Source organism: Amblyraja radiata, chromosome 27, assembly GCF_010909765.2.
Source record: "Amblyraja radiata isolate CabotCenter1 chromosome 27, sAmbRad1.1.pri, whole genome shotgun sequence".
NCBI classification, from domain to species: domain Eukaryota; kingdom Metazoa; phylum Chordata; class Chondrichthyes; order Rajiformes; family Rajidae; genus Amblyraja; species Amblyraja radiata.
In genome coordinates, this window is record NC_045982.1 from 9,608,356 (window position 1) to 9,631,817 (window position 23,462).

The 23,462-nt window shown below is 44.0% G+C and overlaps 1 protein-coding gene across 2 annotated transcripts in view; it reads right to left on the reverse strand.

The window, feature by feature from the left end:
* Nucleotides 1–4,216: 4,216 nt before the first annotated feature.
* The window catches only part of znf683 (zinc finger protein 683), a 49,037-nt gene continuing 29,791 nt past the window's right edge, over nt 4,217–23,462 (reverse strand). The window contains exons 1-5 of one of the 2 annotated variants that reach the window (XM_033045058.1): nt 19,534–19,669; nt 19,151–19,403; nt 8,714–9,750; nt 6,886–7,014; nt 4,217–5,274 (exon numbers count right to left, since the gene is read on the reverse strand). In XM_033045058.1, coding sequence (XP_032900949.1) covers nt 4,720–5,274; nt 6,886–7,014; nt 8,714–9,750; nt 19,151–19,403; nt 19,534–19,542 — 1,983 coding nt within the window. In that variant the 5' untranslated portion in view covers nt 19,543–19,669 and the 3' untranslated portion in view covers nt 4,217–4,719. Of the gene's footprint in view, nt 5,275–6,885; nt 7,015–8,713; nt 9,751–19,150; nt 19,404–19,533; nt 19,670–23,462 lie in introns of those variants that run through there. The other variant, XM_033045059.1, reaches the window with a different exon arrangement.

Below are 23,462 nucleotides of genomic sequence, written 5' to 3' on the forward strand. Positions count from 1 at the left end.
AACTACATATGAATCACAAGAGAAATTAAACATAAATAAAAGTATAAACCACATGTAAACTTAGGTCTGTAAAAAAAGTCTCTTTGTACAAAAAAAAACACCTCTGCTGATACACAAAATATACAAAGTTGTCCAGAAAAACAAAAGCAAGTATTCAGTAACTTTGGTGCACATATGTAGATCAGTCTCAACGTAGCATTTCTCAATTGCTGGTTAAGTAAAAAAAAAAAAATAGGACATGCGTAACTGAAAAAAAGACACAGCTGAGTTTCGCCTGATTTCAACCAACGAGATCGGTAGAAATCAACCCCAGAAACTTATCCAACAACATTTGGTTTTCATCGAGGGGAAGGGACAGAGGTGCTGTGACTGCCTAATTTTCGTGCAAACTGCCTCATTTTCAATAGACACAGGTTATTATTTGAGTGCATTGGTCGGTAAATGTTATTTTATGTCACCACGGTGTCAACTAATTCTTTCAATGGGGAAATAACCTTTGATCTTCTGTGCTGGTAGAGTGAAAATGCTACTCATGTTTCTGATTGTGACTCGCCTCTTGTTTCCTGACAAGTGCAAAAATGTTTTTCGGGGCGGGAACTTCAAAAGCGCAAGTTTCAAAGGGCACCAGCAGCTTGCAAATTGTCAGCTTGCCGTTCTAGATTTTAACCGTTTACCCAGCATCGCTGAAATTTAATTCCTAGTCTTTTCCAATTTGTATGAGAGACATTGGTTTGGCCACCCTTCCAATTACGTGGCCTTCAGGGGTTAAGATTTGATATAATTGTGGTGTACACCGTTGATTGCTACCCTGATCCTCTGCTTCCCCTTCCCCTAGTTAACAATGATCTATCTAGTCTATGATCTAGTCTGTGATCCCCCCTTCCCTCCAAGTCTACGACCACATCCTTACCCAGACTGATCGATTTTCCAGCATCTGCAGTTCCTTCTTAAACATCCAGTCTACATTTTTCCATGATCCTCGGTCTCTTTGATCTCTTGTTTTCAGACAACACCGTTCCATATCTCCCTCTCCCCTGACTCTCGGTCTCAACCCGAACGGTCTCGACCCGAAACATCACCCATTCCATCTATCCAGAGGTGCTGCCTGTCCCACTGAGTAACTCCAGCATTTTACACCTGCTTTCTGCAGATATACAACCCACACAGACGTAAGCTTTGCCGTCTACACATGGTCCTGCCACTTGCTGCTCTGGCTACCATGACTTTTTTTTTGGTCGCTTGTTCTCATCCATTGAGTCCCATCGTGCATTTAAAGGATAAGGAATTCAAACTTTTTGAACTGTGGCTAAATTTAGCAATGAAAACTTTCATGATAAATACTGCTTTCAGTGCAAGAGTAAGCTGGACCATGCATGTATTTCTGTGATTGAGATGTGAATGTGAGGGTAAACCTTCTTGTGCATGTATGTATTTGGATGTGTTAAAACACACAGCCAATGAACCTCATTCCACGTGTGGACATTTTTCAGCTTCTCCCCTTGGTACGAATGACTCCATCCTATGAACATGTACATTGTCTTCCAAAGCCCGAAGACTGAGATCATTCAAGATTTGACCCTGATTTTGGTGCTGATATGTACGTGTTCAGTTCAGCATAAACTTGTGATGTGTTACATTTTTCAGGCTGATGGAATGCAGGTCAAATGTTGAATATTTAAATGAAGTCACTGCACCTCGAATGAAGAAATACAACGGAAGAGTTACTCAAGGGAGCCAAGTTGAAAGAAACTACCAACATTTTGCATTGCATGGAGGCAGGGCTTTCATTTTAACATAGAAACAGAAACCATGGGTTTTTCATTAAAGCCATGGAATTCAATAAAGCTTTGGGAAACACCCATGGATACCTCTGAAAATAGGGAAATTGGAGTGAAAAATATAATAGCCATCACAACCACACAAGCAACAGACACCTTAGAATGTTTTCAAAGAAAGTCGGAGTGCATATTTCTCTTTGCCTGTTGATACCAAAGGCAAATTTAGCCGTAAATGGCTATTCCGTTTGATTAGACCAACCTTGGTGCACAGTGGCAATGCTGGTGGTTTCCACTGGCTTAATTAACTGGGCTCTTTAAACAACATACAAAATATTCAAATCCAAATCCAGTGTAGACGACAAAAGATAAGTTATGTTTGCAAAGCGACAGATTAAAGTGGGAAATCGAATTTCTTCAGCATTTCTATCTCAGTGTGTGACTATCTCATGTTGTGAGAACATTTCTACACTTCAGTGCATTTTTCATTCACTAATACCAAGCCTTTTTGTTTTCTTTTTGTTTTTTTTTAATTTTCAGAAATAAATTTGCCCTGGGCAGCCTTTTACTAGTTATCTACTCACAACTGACAACTCACATGTATACATACTTCCTAAGAAAACATTCTAAAACTTGCTTAAATCACATCCTTGCCAAGTCTAACCCTCAAGGGTTTTTTTTTTTGGTATTCTTATGACTCGTCTAAATGATCCTCCTGCACAGATGCAGCCACCCACCTCCAGTTTGGCAAGCATCAAGAGATACAACTGCACGCACACTCGATAGATTTCTTGTTTCTCTTTCCTATCAACTTCAATGTGATATGTCAACATCATTCAATCAGCTACAAGGTCCTTCAGATTTGTGGAGGTCCTTACTCAGCTCCTCGATGGCGACAGCATTAGAAGCGGGATACCTCCTCTGCCCTGCCCTCAGTTAGATAGTAACTGGCATTAGAAACTGACAACTCCAGTACCAATGCTTTTTCAAGTACAACCACTGTAAGAATGCATGGTTGCAATCCTTCACTAACCAATGTTAACATTGGTATTAGGTATCAAAGAGGCAAGATTGGTTTTATTTAGTTGCTATGAATGAGGAAATTTCCCAACCAGGGGTGATGGAGGAGGATACAATAGTGGTGTTGAAAAGGCTTTTAGAAAGCCACATGGACATGTAGGAAATACACAGGAGGGTTATGGATCATGTACAGGCAGATGAGATAGGTTTATCTTGGCATCATGTTGAGCTTGGTCATTGTGGGCCAAAAGACATGTTCTGATGCAGTACTGTTCTATGCTCTATGTTCTAACTACAGCCAACTGAAGGAGTATCAATATTATGGAGGAGCAGGATTGTGGACCATCACTACGATTACCATCATAAAGCTTTAAAGATGAGGGAGGATTGTGAAAATCCCTGAACTGCTAATCACATGCAGTCAAAATAGTGGAAGATTGATGAGGAGTATTTTGAGGAAAATACCAAAAGGAAAATAGAACCATTTCACAAGGACAGGCTGCTGAAGGCTTGTTGCCTTACCTCTCCCTTAAAAAACAACTCCTCAATTCCATTCCATTCCATTGCACCACATTCTGATCAAATATCATCAACATTAAGCTCCCAGTTAAAGAGATTCGTGGAGGAAGTGCCATCCTTCACATTCCCAAATTTTCGGCAGAGGTCACCTTTCCAGCCACACTTCAGGAGTTTGACTTTTGTGATTATATGAGTGCGATTAGCTGGTTGGATTCATTTGCCTGTCTTTATACAAGATTTGATCTTCTCAGCCCCTGCAGGTCTAGCTCTCTAATACCAAAGATCCTATAGCGGAGCAAGGTAGACCACTCCTGCTAAATGCAATGGGCTGACGTGTAGTACGCAACGGAGTGGAACGTGGGCCTTTGTTCATCCATTTCAGTAACCCGACCCGACTCGCAGTGCAATCAACGTTGCGGGGGAACAGTTTGTGTTAATGTGTTAAATTATATTTATATTTAAATTATATTTCTGAAAATGAGGAGAAGATTTTTACCAAGGAACTTTTATTTTTACGAGGATGTTTCCGTAACCGGCTTCCGTCTCCACACTAGTATCTTTGCTCCGTTACGGGATCTTTGGTGCGGAGACGGAAGCCGGTTACGGAAATGGGGCCGAAAATTACCCGTGAATCTGCCCATGACCGTACTACGTCTTTTTCGTCGAGTGATCTATCTTGCTCGCTGTAGGTTCTTTGTCTAATACCGTATCACACCTGATTGCCTTCTTGAGCCAGCAACAATGCCATGAGCAGCACGCAATAGATTCAAAGACACCAACACGGATGCCAAGGCTTACGAATGACATATCATCATCATGTCCATTTGCAAGAAGACTTTTCAATAGTTACATTATTTTCTCATTGAACGTACTATAGACATCAGTGAATCCCCATATTTCTTTGCAATTGTGAACTTTATTTTAAAAAAAAGAAAATGTTCTGTTTCTTAATAAATAAGATATAGGCATAGAAGAATAAACTTGTATCTGATTGTCTCTTAACTGATAAAAAATATATACCATTTTCTGTTGCATAAATACATCTGACACACCCTGAGAAAGCACTGAAAGCACAACTGGTTATCACAGCAAAGATTGGGTCTAACACCTGACCCAACAATGGCCATGTGTTAGGAAGCTTCCTTTTTGGTCTGACTGAACGCATAAAAACTCATAAGAAATGCAAGCATCAATTAACAATTTGTCAGATCGCATAAAACAGACTACTCCTTCAAGAAGTTTAAACAAAGCACTCAAGAAAGAGTCTTGAAACACTTTTCTTTCTAGGATCAACATGACAATGTTATGAATCTCCCTTCCAGTTTATCCAACATCTTTCTGTCAATATGTACCAATTTTGGAGAAGAGTTCATTGAATTAGTCCCAACACATGGCTGTTACACAATTATAGGCTGGCTTCTTGTTTGAACCTGACGGGATGCAGAGTTGCTGGACCCTGGTGAAATTGCAGTAGATTGGTCTTGGTCCTTTCATGGAGGTTAGAGGGTGGATGGCTGTCTCCATTGTTCTTGTGACCTGCTGCTCTGAATTGGTCCTCTTTGCGCCCTGCATCCAGACCATGGACTATAAGCTGCTCAGTTATCACCTCCATCTCTGTTACCGTGGCAACATTGTCCAATCTCTCGGCATTTTCACTCATGTCGAACCTATTGATTTCATCATCGATCTTGAGGAGCTCCTCCTTGGACCATTTGGTCTCTGACGCCATGCAGCTGCTGCTTTTGAGGTGGATCTTCAGGCTGCACTGGTGGATGTAGCTCCTGGAACAGAGGTGACACTTGTGCGGCCGCTCCTTACTGTGCAAGCGCCTGTGCAGCTTGAGGTGGACAAACTGGGTGAATTTAGCCGAGCAGTGCTTGCAGTGATAGGGCCTCTCTCCAGAGTGCAGGCGGAGGTGAGTCTTCAGGTTGCTGGTGCTGCTGAAACGTTTGTGGCAAACCTGTCAGAGGAAAGATGGAAAAATAAGTCTGGTCACTCATAAGGAGCAAAACACAGCCAAGTGAAACTGACTTTCAATCTACTCCCACCAGGTATACGAGTTGAAATCGGGGCTGATTTCTATGTTAGGTACTTCCTAGTTTGGATGTTATCTGTGAAGGCCTGATTGTCACCTACGTGTTTTTCTTTCTTTTCCTTTCCCCACAACCACCCACCGATGACATGGAACCAGGGGACTGCCAGACTCGGCCATGATATGAGGCCACATTCAAGTAAACCAACTTCTGGGAGGTAGGGTGGCTCCACAGTGTGGGATAGCAACCAATATAGATTTGCACACAAGAAGCATGTTATGTTAATCATTTGGCAGTACGCCAGGGAACTCTCTGATGCAGAGTTGTCAGTAACTTATCAATGTTTCTGGGTCTCTGGGACATTAGTGTGAACTCAGGTAAACTCCAGCTTGTTGTGCTTGAGTCTGTCCCCCCTGCATCCAACTTCAAGCTTCAGGTTCCAATTGGGGATGAACCATGACATTGGCCTTTGCCAGTTACAACCTGTGCTATAAAGTCTCAAGTTCAGTCCCAATACTATGAACAGTGCAGCCAACCTTGGCTCAACATGTGTTTCCATTCAGGCTGCTACCAAGAAGGAACCCAACCCAAAACATCGCCTATCCATGTCCTCCAGAGATGCTGCCTAACCCGTTGAGTTATTGCACTGCTTTGTGCTCTACACAAGATTTCAGCATCTTGTCTTCCGTGGATTTACATTAGGCAGCTACTAATTCTGTCCGATTCATTTTCAGGACTTCAAGCTAGTCTATTAAAACAAATGGATCAAGTTCCACTCCCTACCATCCCATACCAGATAGTATCCGACCAGTGTATGTCACAACTGTACGAAACTTTACATCGAGAGCTTGCAGTCTCGGGAGAGGCCGAGTCGGGAGCTCCAATGATGCAAAGGTTCGACAAGCCCCGATCTGGGGTCCGATCGCCAGCGTGGGGGAGCTGACATCCCCCCGATGCGGGAGCTGATCTCCCCGACGGGGAGGACCCAAATACCACCGGCTACGGGGGTCAAGATCATCCCGTCAACAGAGGGCTCGAGGCCCCCTGACCACGGGAGAACAAAGAAAGGAAGAGATTGAACTTTTTTTCGCCTTCCATCGCAGTGAGGAATGTGGAGGAGTCACTGTACTGTGGTGGATGTTTATGTTAAAATGTATTTTGTGCGTTCCGTTGCTTTTTATTTGCATGACTGACATGGCAAATGAAATTCCTCATATGTTGCAAACAATAAGTTGCTAATAGAGTATTATGTTGTAAAAGTGTTTAGCAATCTGTGTTTAGGCCAGGGCTTCTTTTAATTAGTAGGAAGGAACTGCATATACTGGTTTAAACTGAAGATAGACACAAAATGCTGGATTAACTGCAACAGTTTAAGAAGACAGCTCTCAGTCTGAAGAAGGGTCTCGACCCCAAACACCACCTATTCCTTCTCTCCAGAGATGCTGCCTGTCCCGCTGAGTTATTTGAGCTTTTTGTGACTATCTTTCGTTTAATCACCTCTGCCCGATTCCCAATCTGTCTTGCAAAAGCTCTCTTACCTGACACTGGTGAGGCTTTTCTCCGGTATGTACAAGGTAATGCTTTTGGAGGTGGGCCAACTGTGTGAAGGTTTTACTGCAAGTGTTGCAGGAGAACGGTCTTTCTCCACTGTGGACCCGCAAATGCACCTGGAAGAAAAGGAGCGGAGTTACATCACAGGCTGCTGGAGACTGGAGTCTCAAGTTCCATCAAAATAGTTTCAGTAATAGTTACACCAGATATTAATTTCTTTACGAGGGTGACTCATTCTTCTAAGATTTCCTTTACGTCAGAGGGTGAAGAGACTGCATGCTAACAACTCATTACCAAAGGGTACATGGCATATGCCACATAAAGGAAAGAGAAAGATGGATGATAACAACACTGTTCACCATTCAGGATGTCCTAAAATAGTCTACACCTAATTAATCATTCTTCAAATGTAGTCTCTGTTGCAAAGTAGGAATGCATCAGCCAACTCATGCACAGCAAGTTTGCAACGTGAAACTAACTCCAAAGACGTACAGGTTTGTAGGTTAACTGGCCTGGTAAAAATTGTGCGTTGTCCCTAGTGTGTGTAGGCTAGTGATAGCTAGAGATACAACGCAGAGGCAGTTCATTCGGCCCACCAAGTCCGTGCCCGACCAGCGATCCCCGTGCGGGGATCGCTGGTCGGGCACGGACTTGGTGGGCCGAATGAACTGCTTCCTCGTTGTATCTCTAAACTAACCTAAACTAAACCAGCTTATCTTAATTTAGTGATTCTGGTTGAGGGATATTGGCCTGGACAACCATGGACAACACTTTGCTCTTCCTTGAAATAGCTGTGTGACAACCTTTACATCCACCAGAGATGGCAGGTGGAACATCTCTCATGTGAAAGACATCGTAGACAGTGCAGCACTTAGGCCCAAAACCTTTTGCCTCTAAGGTGAGGATACCATTGCCAAGACCAGTTTCTAATGCCCATCTCCAGCTGAAAACATGGCGATGGGTTGGCCTCTTGTACCATTGGTCTTTGTAATGCTTAGCCTGTTCAAGGGATAGTTCGGAATCAACCACAATAATGGGACACTGGAATCAATTGAAGCATTTCCTCATTTATTTTTTTTCTGGTAAGGATTCCACTGTAGCTATTATTTCCTTTTTATACTATGAGATGCACCAGCATCCTGGTCACAACAATTTATGGAGGCCATAAGAAAAATAGCAGAAGTAGGCCATTCAGCCCCTCACGCCTGGTGCCCCCTTCATAAATGTATGGCTAATCTTTCATCTCAGCCCTGCTTTCTGCACTAATCCCACTTCACTTGACTCCCTAATATCTAAAAACAAATTAATAAATTGCTTTCTTGAATATACTCTGTGATTGAGACCCCATGTGACTGGAGTTCCCAAAAAAAAAAATTGGGAACTCCATTGCTAATGAGGGTAAATAAATGTATCCCCATATCCACCTGAATAGCCAACCTCTTGTGTTGTAAGTGACTAGTTTCAATTAACCCAGACAGGGGAATCATCAACTCCCCATCTATGCTCTCAAGACCCATAAAAAACATTGTGTATCTCCACAAGGAAGCAGTTTATCTTTCTTAAATATCATTTGGAAATCCCCAGAGTTTTTGTGGGCACCTGTACTTTTTCCACAAATAATTCCTTTCTTGGAAGAGGGGGATTAGAAAACAACATCCTTTGCAGGAGGAGTTATGGGCTTTTGTATATCATGTCCGTGTTAGCAGTGGGGAAGCACGCAGGAGCTTTAACGCTCAGAGTAGTCTGAGCTCTGGTGCAAGCCTGAGCAAGTTACTGCAAGCCTTGCATGTGGAAAGATTGTAAACAAATACGTACTTTTAGGTTGGAGAGTTGACCAAATGTTTTGGAGCACACGTTGCACTCGTACTTGATCTTCCCATTCTGTTTCTTTAGTGGATAGGGAAGTGACTTGTAACCCGGGAAATCTGCAGGAGAAGTCTTTGGTTTGCTCAAATTCATTGCTTCTTCACTCGCTGGAACCCATGAGGTAGCTTTCAGTTCAGAGTTCATTGAGGTACCTGAAGGGGTTGGTCGGGTGAGAGGCATTTCCTTCAAGCCCACTCCTGGAGCCAAGGGCGAGAAGGCGCTTGTGGGAGCGGGGATAAGAACCCCTCGTGGCTGCTCAGAGAGGTGACACTTTCGGCCTTCTTCGGTAGGCACCATGACAGGCAACGCAGTCCGATTCATCATGGGATGGAAGAGGCAGTCCCCTGCCGCAAACCCCCCGCACACTGGGGGCATCCTGCCAAACAGGCCGAGATTGCTCATGTTGTTCAAAGTGGCTGGACTGTTCAGTGGGTGAAGGCCGTTGAATCCAGGTGAATAGTTGGGCAATATAAATCTTGCATAGTGCGGAGGCAGAGCACTGTATGGATACATGGGCTGATACGGGAGGTGGCTGGGAGGCGAGTACATTGGGTAGGAGACCAAGCCCTCAGCATGGTTATGATATCCATTCACGGGTACGGGGAATTTATTGGGAGGCGAGGTAGTCGAGTGAGGAGACGGAATACGAGGTGTTTGCTGAATAACAGAACATTCAGATCTTTGGTTTCTACTGTTTCTGTCCACTCGTCTCTCATCGTCTTTAACGTCATTGAACGTCGAACTGTGTTTGTCTGGCACAGGGCTTCGCACAACATCAGGGCAAAGCTTTTTACTGAAGTCCATTATTTGGTCGTCTGGCGTGGTGGGTGGGGTATCTCTTTCGATCATCTCTACATCCACGTTTTCTTCCTCGTTCTTTGTGTTGTTAGCATTGTGTTTTTGGCCTTCGTGAATGTCGTCTTGGCTCTGAGGTAGCTGGCCAGTGTATTCAGGCACCAGATCCTTGTATCCCTTAAGGTTTTGTTCTGGGAAAGACAAATCAGATAGTTAATAAAAGGGAAGGATGAACAGAAGCATGGCTCACCAAGGGAGGCTGATGTAAGATTAAGCCATGGCACATGGTGAAAGATATCAAGACTGAAACAGTGTTTTACAGAGAAGAACTAACAAACATGTCACAATTTCGTGAAGAAGGGTCTCGAGCTGCAACATCACCCATTCCTTCTCTCCAGAGATGCAAGCAATTCACCCCCAAATTCAGACAAAACTAATCTCTGAATCAAAAACGCCAGGAACAGATTGATATTAACTCATTGCATTTGTGGGGACCCACTTTGCACAAAAAATGCTTATTGTGTTTCCAATAAGAAAATAGTGACCTTCCTTGACAACGAGATAACGCCCCATGAATTGTGTTGCTACACCATGGATAGAAGAAAGTGCAATGGCAAAAGAAAGAGGTCCATACATTTTTGCGTTGAGAGTTAAAGCAAATAGGAAGCATTTGAGGTTGAGTTGACTCTTGCTGGCTTCCTGCACTTTTGGTCAACTCTCACTTGTGTTTCCAAATGACTGATGGGATTGACACAAGACCGAGAACGCAGTAACAGCAATAGCACAAGAACAAAGACAAAATGGAAGATAAAAATCATACATGCTGAATCATTAAAGTGTTTCCCTACTTTTAGATGATCAAGGGGTAACGTTGCTGTTGACTTTAACATATTTAGGCAACCCTGGTTCACTCGGAATGTTAATTCCACCCTATGTTGCTCACCAGACCAACTGAGCAGTGCAAGGATGGTGGTAGATTATTGAGCCAAGCTTGATGCATGACTGAGAGATGAGGTGGGAAGACTGGAATGTGCACAGAGCTGTTAGTCCAGATGGGATTGTGGAAGGGTGGGATGTCGGTGGCTTTGGTGATGATTAGGCACACGTAGAATAACTGTCATTGAACACGGAGTTCACCAGATCTACCGGAGTAAAAGTGTTTGTGCTAAAAGATTAACCGGGCTTTGATCTGTGAGCAAAACTGAGACTCCTGAAAGGAGATGAGATGCAACGAGCATGAGCTTCCTCTTTCACAATTTCTGAAGAAACTCGGGTGGGCGGGGTCTGTGCAAGGGGCTGACTAACTGTGGGGTGATCACAGTCATTCTGAATTGTGTTGAATCATAGAATGACACTGCCTGGAAATAAGTATCTGAAGCGAGCAAAAACCGTGTGCCTAAGAAAGCACCAACATCGTTTTAATATAGAAATAAGGAAGGCAAGAAAGAAACCATTAACAGTCTGAAGACCCAAAATGTCGCCCAGTCCTTCTCTCCAGAGATGCTGCCTTTCCCTCTGAGTTACTCCAGCATTTTGTGTCTACCTTCGGTGTAAATCAGCATCTGCAGTTCCTTCCTACACAACTGAATTATTGACTTTTATTCCCCTAATAACCCCACTGACAGGAGCACAATGGGTACAGTTTTTATTTCATGGATTTTGCATACATGGGAAAGGGACATGATTTTAGTAACATGGCCAAATTTACAGCAGGGGCTATACTCCAAAGGGCTATTATTTGGCTGTAGAATGTTGTGATGCATTCCCATCGCATCTTTCACATTCATTGCATGCAGGTCTTCCTTTTTGTTTGCCACTTTAACATGCATACAAGCTGCTTTTACCATCATCAGCATTAGTGGGAAGTCATCCAAAGTCTGTATCTGCCCTTCAAGTCTAACACATGGATTTAAACAGTGATTTTTTTAATACCGCCACTTTCATAGAATATTTTGGACTGGGGGGCCCGTTCCTGTGCTGTACTATTCTACATTCTACGAAAGAGGCTGAACTTGATGCCAAGTTAAACTAATCGCCTGTCCACACATGATCTATAATCCCTCCATCCTTGCATATCCATGGGCCTATTCAAAAGCCCTTTAGATGGCATATTCAAAGCCATCTTCCAAAACCCTTGCCTGCACTTTGATTGAACTATCCCTTGAATGTTGCAGATGAGAGCCAAAGTCCGTATCAGCTTTTAACTCCTCTTTCCCCGCCACCCAAATTTCCCACGGATTGCATGGTGGCTCAATCACTACCTGCCATGTAGCACCATCGAGTCAAGTGCGGGATTCATTGCCAACTTGCTATCGGCGTTTAGCACCCTTCCTAATAGCTGCGTTGTATCTCCAATATTGCAAAGCTCAATATCTTACATGATACTGGGCCAACTTTATACCACATTCTGAAGGGCACAGATTCCCCTGTGGAGTGATTTTCAGGTAATGTACTGCATTGCGATCATAAGAACGATGCCTCTGATTTTATTTACCCTTACTTTTAAATCTGTTGTAATACTCCTGCCAGCCCAAACCATTTCACTTTTTCAGGAAACCAGCACGCTTGCCTGACTAACACTCCGATACTGTGTTACACCCACAGATTCTCAAAGCAGCCTAATACCAAGGATACTAAACAATAACAAATAATAGATGGTTTTGACATCAGCTCCATTCATTACACATGAGCCCCGCCACAAGGTTCAATAGTTTATAAATTTGTCAGACTTGAATTAACGTGAGCTAATCACACATTGTAAGGTAAACAATCTATGGAGCGAAGGAAATAGGCGACGTTTCGGGCCGAAACCCTTCTTCAGACTTCAGGTAAACAATACCCAGCTAAATAGCAAGGGTTTCAAGATCGGAATACTGCAGGGCCAATGTTGCAGTTGCAAGTGCTGCCTGCAGCATCAGCAAGACTGAAGTGAGCGTGATGTGTAATGCCTGTACCAGGTTACACCTTAATGCCAGTGTGTTTACTAATTTGTATTGAGTAACTCTTATCCATCAGGCGTGTGCGTGTTGATCTAACCCGAAGCCCATGTTAGTGTCAGAGAGACTCATACAGTGATGCTGCATAGAAGCAGTCCTACCAAGTCTCTGCAGCCAATTAAGCACTAATTCTACACTAATTACAAAGTCATACTGCATGGAAAATGGCCCTTCAGCCCAACTTATCCCCGCCGACCAAGATGCCCCATCTACCCTACTCCCACCTACCCGCATTTCACCCATATCCCTCTAAACCTTTCCTATTCTGATCAAATGCCATTTTATATTTACCACATTCCTATCAATGCCCCCCAGATTCTACCACTCACCTATGCACCGTAGGCAACTTACGTAGGTTGATAAATTAATTGTGAGCCAATTAACCTGCATGACGTTGGGATACGGGAGGAAACCGGAGCCACTGGCAGGATGCCATGCAGTCAAGGGAGACCTGTAAACCTCTCTGTGTCACAGTGTTAACACCCTGATCCCAGTATTAATCCTTCCCTTCAACCAATGCCTGTAAACTTCCCCAGGTATTCAGACCTCCTGATTCCAGAGTGCTTCCCATTTTTACTACTTGGAGATCGCCACTTAACTTCACCATTCTTGACTCGGTGAATAGATTTTAAGATCCAGAATTCTCCACCTCAACCATCTCAACTCTCCTTCCACCTTGAACACGAGCGTAACACCGGTCGGTTTCACCAAACCGTGGGCCACCTTTCAAATATGGTCTTAATACACACTTGACATTATGCGTTCAAATAATTATAGAAATGCAAATGATGCGGTATCGAATATGTGAGATTACTTTTGACAAGTCATGTTCACTTCTGAGTATGAGTCACTGTTCTTTCACAATGTCCCTCACTCTTGGACTCTGCTGGCTGTGAACTTTCGATAGTTTGCCATTTATCAACAGGCTCATTAGTATTTTGTTACACAACCTTAGCCATCATAGAAACATAGAAAATAGGTGCAGGAGTAGGTCATTCGGCCCTTCGAGCCTGCACCGCCATTCAATATGATCATGGCTGATCATCCAACTCAGTATCATGTACCTGCCTTCTCTCCATACCCCCTGGTCCCTTTAGCCACATGGGCCACATCTAACTCCCTCTTAAATATAGCCTATGAACTGGCCTCAACTACCTTCTGTGGCAGAGAATTCCAGAGATTCACCACTCTCTGTGTGAAAAATGTTTTCCTCATCTCGGTCCTAAAAGATTTCCCCCTTATCCTTAAACTGTGACCCCTTGTTCTGGACTTCCCCAACATCGGGAACAATCTTCCTGCATCTAGCCTGTCCAACCCCTTAGGAATTTTGTAAGTTTCTATAAGATCCCCCCTCAATCTTCTAAATTCTAGCGAGTACAAGCCGAGTCTATCCAGTCTTTAATCTGGATCATCTGAAAACTAAGTGCAGAAGGTAAACTGGATAATGTTATCTTTAATTCTAGCACTTTGTCGCAGATAGCTAGCTGAGTGGATTCTGATGAGCTATAAAACTGAGGCCCTCTCTGCCTAATTTAAAAGGTGCCGACCAGCATTAAAAAAGCAGAAAAATATTCTCCACTACTTATCGTTATCTATATCTCAACTAACATCATAAAAGTCAGAATATCTCATTGCTGTTGACAGCAGTTTGTTGTATTCAAATTAACTTGTGTATTTTCTGTATCAGAGGTTATGAGGAGAAGGCAGGAGAATGGGGTTAGGAGGGATAGATCAGCCATGATTGAATGGCGGAGTAGACTTGATGGGCCGAATGGCCTAATTCAACCTATCACATGAACTTATGATTATAACAGCGATCCCACCAAAAACCATCCACTGGTTGTGATGTATTTTGAGATATTTTGAGGTGGTGAAAGACACCCTAGAACTCCAAACCATTTATAATATTAAGGTTATGTCGGGGTAGTGTTTAGCGGAAGACAATAGCAAGCTATAGTCAAATAAGAATCGTTCAACAACACATGATAAACCATTAAATTACAGGATCTTAGGTAGACAAAAATGCTGGAGAAACTCAGCGGGTGCAGTAGCATCTATGGAGCGAAGGAAATAGGCAACGTTTCGGGCCGAAACCCTTGGGTTTCGGCCCGAAACTTTGCCTATTTCCTTCGCTCCATAGATGCTACTGCACCCGCTGAGTTTCTCCAGCATTTTTGTCTACCTTCGATTTTCCAGCATCTGCAGTTCTTTCTTAAACAAATGAAAGGATCTTGATAGCTAGCGTGAAAATGGTATGTACGGGGACAGTTTTGCTGAGCTGTATGCAAAATATTATTTAACCGTACCTGGTAGACATTACAATAGAGAAACCATCGAACCACTGAACCATTGAAAGGGGGAGAAATTTGCTTGGTGTGGTTGGAGCATGGTCTGATGGTGCAGGGCAAGGTGGAAGAATAGCGAGAATCGATTCTTATATAAAAAAAACACGTTTACATTCTCACACCCTCGCATTAATATCTGTAGAGCTATAATCAACTGTCACTAACTACAAGAAACGTGTATGAACAGAGGTCGCCCAGGTCAAGCTAACCTCTGCATTGATTTTCCCCTCTGCATTACGCTGCCATAGAATAAACATTTGAGTCAATCAAAACCTCAAGTTGTTTTTGGATTCTGTAATGAAGTGGATCCAACTGACTGATATTTAACCCGTCTTTCTGTTTCAGTTTGAATGGAGTGAAACTGGGCAGAACGGCAGGAGAGAGAGTGGAAATGGCTAAATGTGCAAATATTGTGCTCTATTTTCAAAGGGCACCACATTGCCACCTATTTGTCTGCAGTTCAACATTTCCAACTGTGAAATGAGCACCCTTTTCTCTTGAACTCAAGTTGGCTGTTTATCTACTTTCGCACACCCACTAACTCAACCCTCAAAGGAAATGAATTCTATTGAAGTGCCAACATTTGTGTGTGGAGGGACTAAATAGTTGATAAAAAAAATGGCAATCAATTGCCTTCTTTCTGATTGATATTGGACGATAACATCTTTTCCACATAGAGACCTTTTGCTGCTAAAACAATCACAACATATTTGAAGAAGGCTCCCGACCCCAAACAACACCAATCCATGTCCTCCAAATACCCTGCCTGTCCCACTGAGTTACTCCAGCACTTTGATTCTTTTCTTTGTAAACCAGCATTTGCGGTTCATTGTGTCTACAACGTTTCTATGCTTGTAACAGCATAAGGTAGATGTCAAAATATTAAAACCTCCCAAATCATTTCATTATTATTATCAAGAATAATTTTATATTACCATATCTCTCAGAAGATCGACTAAAGGAGCCAAAATGTTGGTTTTGATGAGTGTATCAAATGGAGAGAGATGCATAGTCAAACAGGTTTAGAAGTAACTAGTCAGTAATGGGTACAACTGCAATAAAGGAGTAAAGGAGTTAGCAATTTGCAAGAGGCCAAATTCGGAAGAATGTTGAGTTATCAGATATCTGCCGTGTGCAAGATATTGTGGAAAGATAAAGGAGGCAAGGGTCATGGGCAGCTTTGAAAAAAGTCTGCGTTTTTAAAATTGTTTTGTTCGTGGGACGAGGGTAAGGAGAGGGAAGTACCAGGACAAATTATATGTTTCAATCTGTGGCTGCTACACTTAATACAAACCTGTTTAGCAGGGCTAACACTTGTCAAACCACAGCATAAGACATCAGAGAATTACTGCTCATTACTCAACCAGCATCAACAATGCACCAGCTACAAACCGATGTTATACAAGAGGACACTGAGCCATGATGAAGTCACTGATCTTTGATTAAGTTTTACTAAAGAAATCCAAGCAGTATGTAATAGAGGGAAGGTTTCAGAAGTGCTCGAGTAGATTGCGCTAACAAGCAGATGTGCCTACACCAATGTATACATCATGTACAAATGTAGGTACGCAAGTATGCATTACAACACGTACATACTAAAGCACATTGTAGTCATATATTGATGTGCATACAAACACAGGCAAGCATGAACACACTATCACACTCTTAGCACACCACATCACGTTTACTTGTTTCCCAACTTTTCCCTGTCTGGCTTTGAATGTTCAGTATAAAAATCTCTATTCACAAGTTTCTGATTGTGTTATTTCTACCAATAAATTCCCCAAACCTTTAAAAAGACATTAGGTACACAAAAATGCTGGAGAAACTCAGCGGGTGAGGCAGCATCTATGGAGCGAAGAAAATAGGCAACGTTTCGGGTCGAGACCCTTCTTCAGACAAAGATGTTGGTCAGTGTGAGGCAAGATCAACCTGTATTTAACGGGTTCCATTTAAAAGTTACCTAAGTGTTTGTGGATCATTTCTGCTTCAATCCCACTTTTCAGCAAACCAGATAGGGAATGATATGGGACCACAATTGCAAATTCATCAATCCTATTTAAAATACCACAGTCTCATCAACTAAAGATGGGGGGGGGGTCAAGAAATTTTCAAATTGTGTAGCAAGAGGGTGCAATTAAATGAAATGGGTGTGAGAAAGCAACATAGTTCCATAAAGATCATAAATCTCCTCTTTTCCCAAATACACCTTCTAATCTCGTCTCTTTAAAAAAAAAACAACCAACCCCCTCACTCCACAAGTCTTTGAAGTGGTTAAAAGGCGCAGCCCTGCATCCAGCTGCAGAACAAAATACAAGAGGAGAACTATTTGAAACTGTGCATTATTTTTTGTTAAAGATTTATCTCACTAACCACATCTCAAGTTGAAATAAAAGGAATTACCGCGCATTCAGACCTCCCTTTTGCGTCAAAGTTTCACCGAATACTCGCTTTGAAATCTGAAACATCTTGCAATCTCCCCGTGTGATCTACATGTTCGGTTTCAGTTCCAACACTTTTGAAGAAGGATCTCAACCCGAAACGTTACCCATCCATGTTCTCCACAGATGCTGCCTGACCCGCTGAATTACTCCAGCACTTGGTGTCCTTCAGAGTTCAATGAAGAGTGCGGATCAAGAGTGCTGCTTTCTGATATCACCTTGTCGCCATTCTCCTGGTACCACCTCACTGAGATATGGGATGATGTGTTTAAGAAATAACTGCAGATGTTGGAAAAATCGAAGGTAGACAAAAATGCTGGAGAAACTCAGCGGGCGAGGCAGCATCCCCCGCTTTACACAAACGCTCCCGATTCACTGACCTCATCCCATATCTCAGGTAGACAAAAATGCTGGAGAAACTCAGCGGGCGAGGCAGATGCCTGCCTACACATATGCGTTGATCTGTCGCTTTCACACCTTGCGCTTCTATATCTCTATACTTCCTCTCCCCTGACTCTCAGTCTGAAGAAGGGGTCTCGACCCGAGATGCCACCCATTCATTCCTTCTCTCCAGAGAGGGTGCCCGTCCCGCTGAGTGACTCCAGTCTGGTGTGTGGCCAACACATGCCGGACTTATAGCGGAGCAACAACGGCCAGCTAGGTGCGGCGTTGGTCATTTGGCGTGATACATCCAGTGGCCCCACGTCTGCGCTCCATAACTGACCAGTTACCGCCACTCGCGTCCTCTCACCACCTCCCGCTGTCAACAAGTTTTTAAAAAAAAATCTGACTTGGGTTATATTTTGTACGTGGCAGCGAAAACGGCTGATATGAAGACGAGCGTGGAATTGGGCAGATCGGGGCTGCGCAGATCGCGGCTGAAAAACTTGGGACAAAGTGACAGATAAGTCACGGCGAGGATCTCTCGGAGAGTTGGTGAAACTGCAGGACAGACAGACAGACAGAGAGAGAATCTTGCCACTCGCTTCTGGGGGGAGAGGGCAGCGTCAGCCTGAGGAGAGGAGTGGGGATCAGGTTGAAGACATACAAACCAGCATCTGCTTTGGAGCTGCCGTTTTCACACCTTGCCCTTCCATATCTCTAGACTCCCTCTCCCCCGACTCTCAGTCTGAAGAAGGGGTCTCGACCCGAAACGCCACCCATTCCTTCCTTCTCTCCAGAGATGGTGCCCGTCCCGCTGACACACAAACTTTTCTAATTCACTTGAATAATCTTGGTCCCTCTAACCCTCGACGGCAATCAATGCCAAACTGCGCGTTGAAACCATTCAGCAGTAACAACAAGAAACCGCAGATGCGGGTTTGCTAAAAAAAAAAAAGACCCAAAGTGCTGGAGTAACTAGTTGACACAAAAGGACACAAAGTTCTGGGGTAACTCAGCAGGTCAGGCAGCGTCTCTGGAGAACATGAACCTTCTTCATACTGTTTAAGAAGGAACTGCAGATGCTGGAAAATCAAAGGTAGACAAAAGTGCTGGAGAAACTCAGCGGGTGCAGCAGCATCTATGGAGCGAAGGAAATAGGCAACGTTTCGTCCCGAAACGTTGCCTATTTCCTTCGCTCCATAGATGCTGCTGCACCCGCTGAGTTTCTCCAGCACTTTTGTCAACCTTCTTCAGACTGATTGGAGGGCAGAGAGCTCTAACTTTATAGGGGGAAGAAAGTCATAAATCATCTATGGTCCGCTGTTTTGAAAGACCAAGAGTAAAAGGAGGGTATTCATCAGATAAGCGCAGCACCAAACCTCCCACCACACCCGACGGGAATATAACACAGAAAGGAGCACTCACTGAGTTTAAGCATCACCATGTCGCCGGTCGGAGGGTAGTTCAACCTCTCGGCAAACTCGCGGCTGTACCACACCAGCAGCTCGTCGCTGGACGGGATGGGTTTGACGGTGTAGAAGTAAATATCGGTGCCATTCTGACAGGCGGCCAGGTTCTGTTCGGCCGCCGAGTGTGCAGGGTTCACGTATCGCATCCAGTTGCTCTTGCACTCGCTGTAGCCGTCCAGAAAATGATGCAGCCTCCCGGAGGAATAAACCTGCGGCGAGAATGTGACATTAGCGTAAACAAAACAAAAACAAAACAAAACAAAAAAGTTTGGGGCACGAATTATTGTTGCTTTTTAATCGATCGGTAGAATGCAATCAAAGTCAAAATATGTAATCAACCTGCTCCATGTAATCCGAGGAGCACTCCTCGCTGTTATTTTTTTCTATGAGTCCGTACGTGTGTGTTTTATTTACGATAGCGCACTCTCTCACACACACACCCTCGACTCGGGCACAAGCAGTTTACAGAATCTAATGAGACTAACATTGTCATGAAAAGTCAGCTATATATAAGAGGCGTCACATGATGACAATTCGGTCACATCATGTTCCTGAGGGTTGGATCTTTCTGTGCGTGTGTTTTTTTTTTACTTACACGCCCTTAGATTTGCTTTTCCACAATCTCTCGCCCCACCCCGTGTATCGGGCAGATCGCCGACCACGCTCTGCCGGGCAAGAGGGAACGCCTCTCAGGAGCAGGAAGTGAAGTCGGCAGCTGATTTCACGTGTTTGTATCTTTTACTGAATGAGGGAATGACAAAGCGAGCCTGGGGGAATTTTGGACAAGGTGCAATCATCGAAATACAAAAGTGACGCAACCGCAGAGTCAGTTTATGCTTTGTGTCGGTTTCTTTCGGGGTGGTCTCTACTGCGGCAGGGAAGGTGTGGACCAGGCCAGCTGAGCCGGCGACTATGTCCCCGTGTACCGCTGGTGCCGTGCGGGCCAGGACTCCGCTCCTTCGGCCCCTCTCCTGCCTTGTGTGTCGGCGTAGAATAAGTGACTCCTACTGTAGTTCAGCACTAACGAAGACCCCCAGTACTATCCTCTCTCCACATTCCGACTATCCCGTGGCCGAGATTACTTGTGATAAGGAAAGACACAACAGGCTGGAGTGACTCAGCGGGTCAGGCAGCAATCCTGAAGTTACTCCAGCATTTTGTGTCTCTTCTCATGTAGACCAGTCTCTGCAGTTCCTTGTTTCTTTAGTATTTTTGACAAGATTTTCACTTTTTGTTTAGTCCCCAGCCCAGGTCACCCACTGTCATCTGTTACCCACTCTTGGCTGGGTCCAACCGTCACCTACTCCCACTGGGGTGCAGGTCAGAATGAGGCCATTGGGCCCATCATCTACTCTGCCATTCAATCGTGTCTGATCTAACTTTCCCTCTCAACCCCATTCTCCTGCCTTCACCCCTGACACCAATACTAAACAAGAATCTGTCAATCTCTGCCTTAGAAATATTCATTGGTTTGGACTCCACAGCCGTCTGTGGCTATCAATTTCACAGAGGTCCCACATACATGTACCATCTCAGGAATAGGCGCTAAGGGCACTCTCTCCACTGTGGTGTAGGTCTTTCAGATATCTATAGCCATGGGTACTAACCTTCACATAAACCTAAACCAGGTGCCGCTCCTATGTCATCTACTCTGACCAAAGCACAGGTCCCACAGAGACTGACTCCACCATGGAAGAGGTATCTAAAACTCACCAGGGCTGAACTCCATTCAGATCCCACAACCACCAACTTTCACCAAGGCTGGTCCACAGGCACCAACTCTCAAACAGCACTGATTTCCACTGGAGCAACTACAGCATCTTTAAGGAGATTTCACAGTGGAGCAGCCAAACAGTGTAGCATTTTAAGAGCATCTTCAAGGTAGCAAAGCACACTCGGGCGTTTCACTTTCGGCATAGTTTCACGCAAAGCCGTACAAAGGAATATTAGGCAGAAGATCCAAAAGCTACATCATACTTTGAAGCATGTTAAGGAATGTCATACATGAGGAGAGACAGGAATAAAAAGTGGTTGGGAGTTCATGGAGGATATTTCAGAGTTTCCTAACTCAAGGTGCGGCTGCCAGTTGGGGCTCTATCAAAATGGCAATTATTAAACAATCAAAATTGGAGGTAAAGGTTTCTCAAGAAAAATAGATAAGATTTGGATCTGATGCTTGGATGACGTTAATTGATACATTGCGGACTGGTAGCCATTTGAGCACTCTGTCATAGAACCAGTATCACCAAGAAACTGCCCAGTTATCCCAAGATGACAATGGGTCATTGCCATCCCGGTCACCTGTTTGACTCACCCTGGTGCTCCACAAAGCCTCTGTGCCTTTCCTTATTGGAATATGTGTGCATAAGTGCCGCCTCATTTGTATTCACATACAATCAACTTCCAAGGTGGACAGAGGATGGTTCAGCAGCAGAGAAATATTTCCAGATGAGGATTGTGCACAATTTGATTGGCAAACTTGTGGCCCATGCATCTGCTGCTTTTGTTCTTGGTGCAGTCAGAGTCACTCGGACAAGTAGCACCGGTGATTTTTGGAAATAGTGCAACAGTCGGAGCTGCTGGTGGTGGGGGTGAATGCTCAGGGTGCTGGATGCGAGTAGTCAGTCGAATACCTCTTGCTCGACCACATTGGACACATCAGCCACCTCAGACCGCACAGAAGTGGAGTGGAAGCAGGCTATCCTTGTTCCTGAGGGCGGCCTCAGAAGATGAGAACTTTGTAGTGACTGACCTACCTCCTGATGCCCCATAGGCACCCCACCAACCATAAGGTACAAGTCAGGTGTGTGACAGAATGTTCGCACTTAATTGATGAGAATGCATCTCCAACTCTCAAGAAATTAGGTTGCATACAGAGCTGGTGGTGGAGTGGGTGAATGTTCAGGGTGGTGCTTGGTAGTTATTAAGCTTCTCGAGCGCTGGGTGCGGCAAAGTTTAAAGGAGATGTGTCAGGCAAGTATGCAGAGAGGTGTGTGACTGGAACGCTCTGCCAGGGGTGGTGGTAGAGGTAGGAATGTCAATGGCTTTTCCATTGGCACGTGGATATGCAGGGTGTGGACCAAGTGCTGGCATGTGAGTCAGTTATCTTGGCATCTTGTTCAGCATAGACATTGTGGCCCAAAAGGCCTGTTCCTGTGCTGTACATTTCTATGTTCTATATTCTAACTACAATGGTCAAACATGGAATATCCTACTCAATATACTCCTCTTACCCAAAGAAGGGTATACTGGCTCTCTTATAAAGGTAATGATTCATTAAACTGGTCCTTGGATTGAGAACGCTGTCAGTAGGCCGGCCCGTTATTATGTGGAGTCTCAAAGAACAGGGACCTATTTGAAACACACCAAGTACCCAGAGTTAGACAAAAGTGCTGGAGAAACTCAGCAGGTGTGGCAGTATCTATGGAGCAAAGGAAATAGGCAAAGTTTTGGGCCGAAACCCTACCGCTGGGATAGAACATGAGGAGTTTTCCCATGGATTGAGGAGCCCAGATCACAATCACAATCATAATGTAAGTAGCCATTCAGGACTGAAGTGAGAAGGAATTTCTTGCTTCAGCAGGGTGAGGAATTCATGGCATTCACTACCCTGAGGGGGCTTTAGAGACATTGAGTGGCATTAGAATCTCAGAGGAGCTCTGAATATCAGACGAAATGAGAAACATGGAGATAGAATGCAGAAAGAGTGGGTGATGAATAAGAGTCTCCACTTAAAACTTAATCTATCCACACCGACTGAATAAGTCCAGCACTTTGTGTAGAAAGGAACTGCAGATGCTGGTTTAAACCGATGACAGACACAAAAAGCTGGAGTAACTCACCGGCGGGACAGGCAGCATCTCTGGAGAAAAGGAATGGGTGATGTTTCAGTTCGAGACCCTTCTTCAGACTTCTCCAGAGATGCTGCCTGTCCTGTTGAGTTACTCCAGCTTTTTGTGTCTAACTCCAGCACTTCGAGTCCCTTTGGTAGGTTGGCAACATTCTCGTTTTACGGCAGTCTGGTTTGTTTAGTTTAGGTTTAGTTTAGTCCAGTTTATTGGCATGATATACACGAGGTACATGATAAATAGAATTACGTTTAGTGCAAGATAAGTCTAGTAATGTCTGATCAAAGATAGTTCAACATTCTCCAATGAGGTAGATAGCAGCTCTCAACTTGTTAATAGGATGTGTTTAAGAAGGAACTGCAGATGCTGGAAAATCGAAGGTACACAAAAATGCTGGAGAAACTTAGCGGGTGCAGCAGC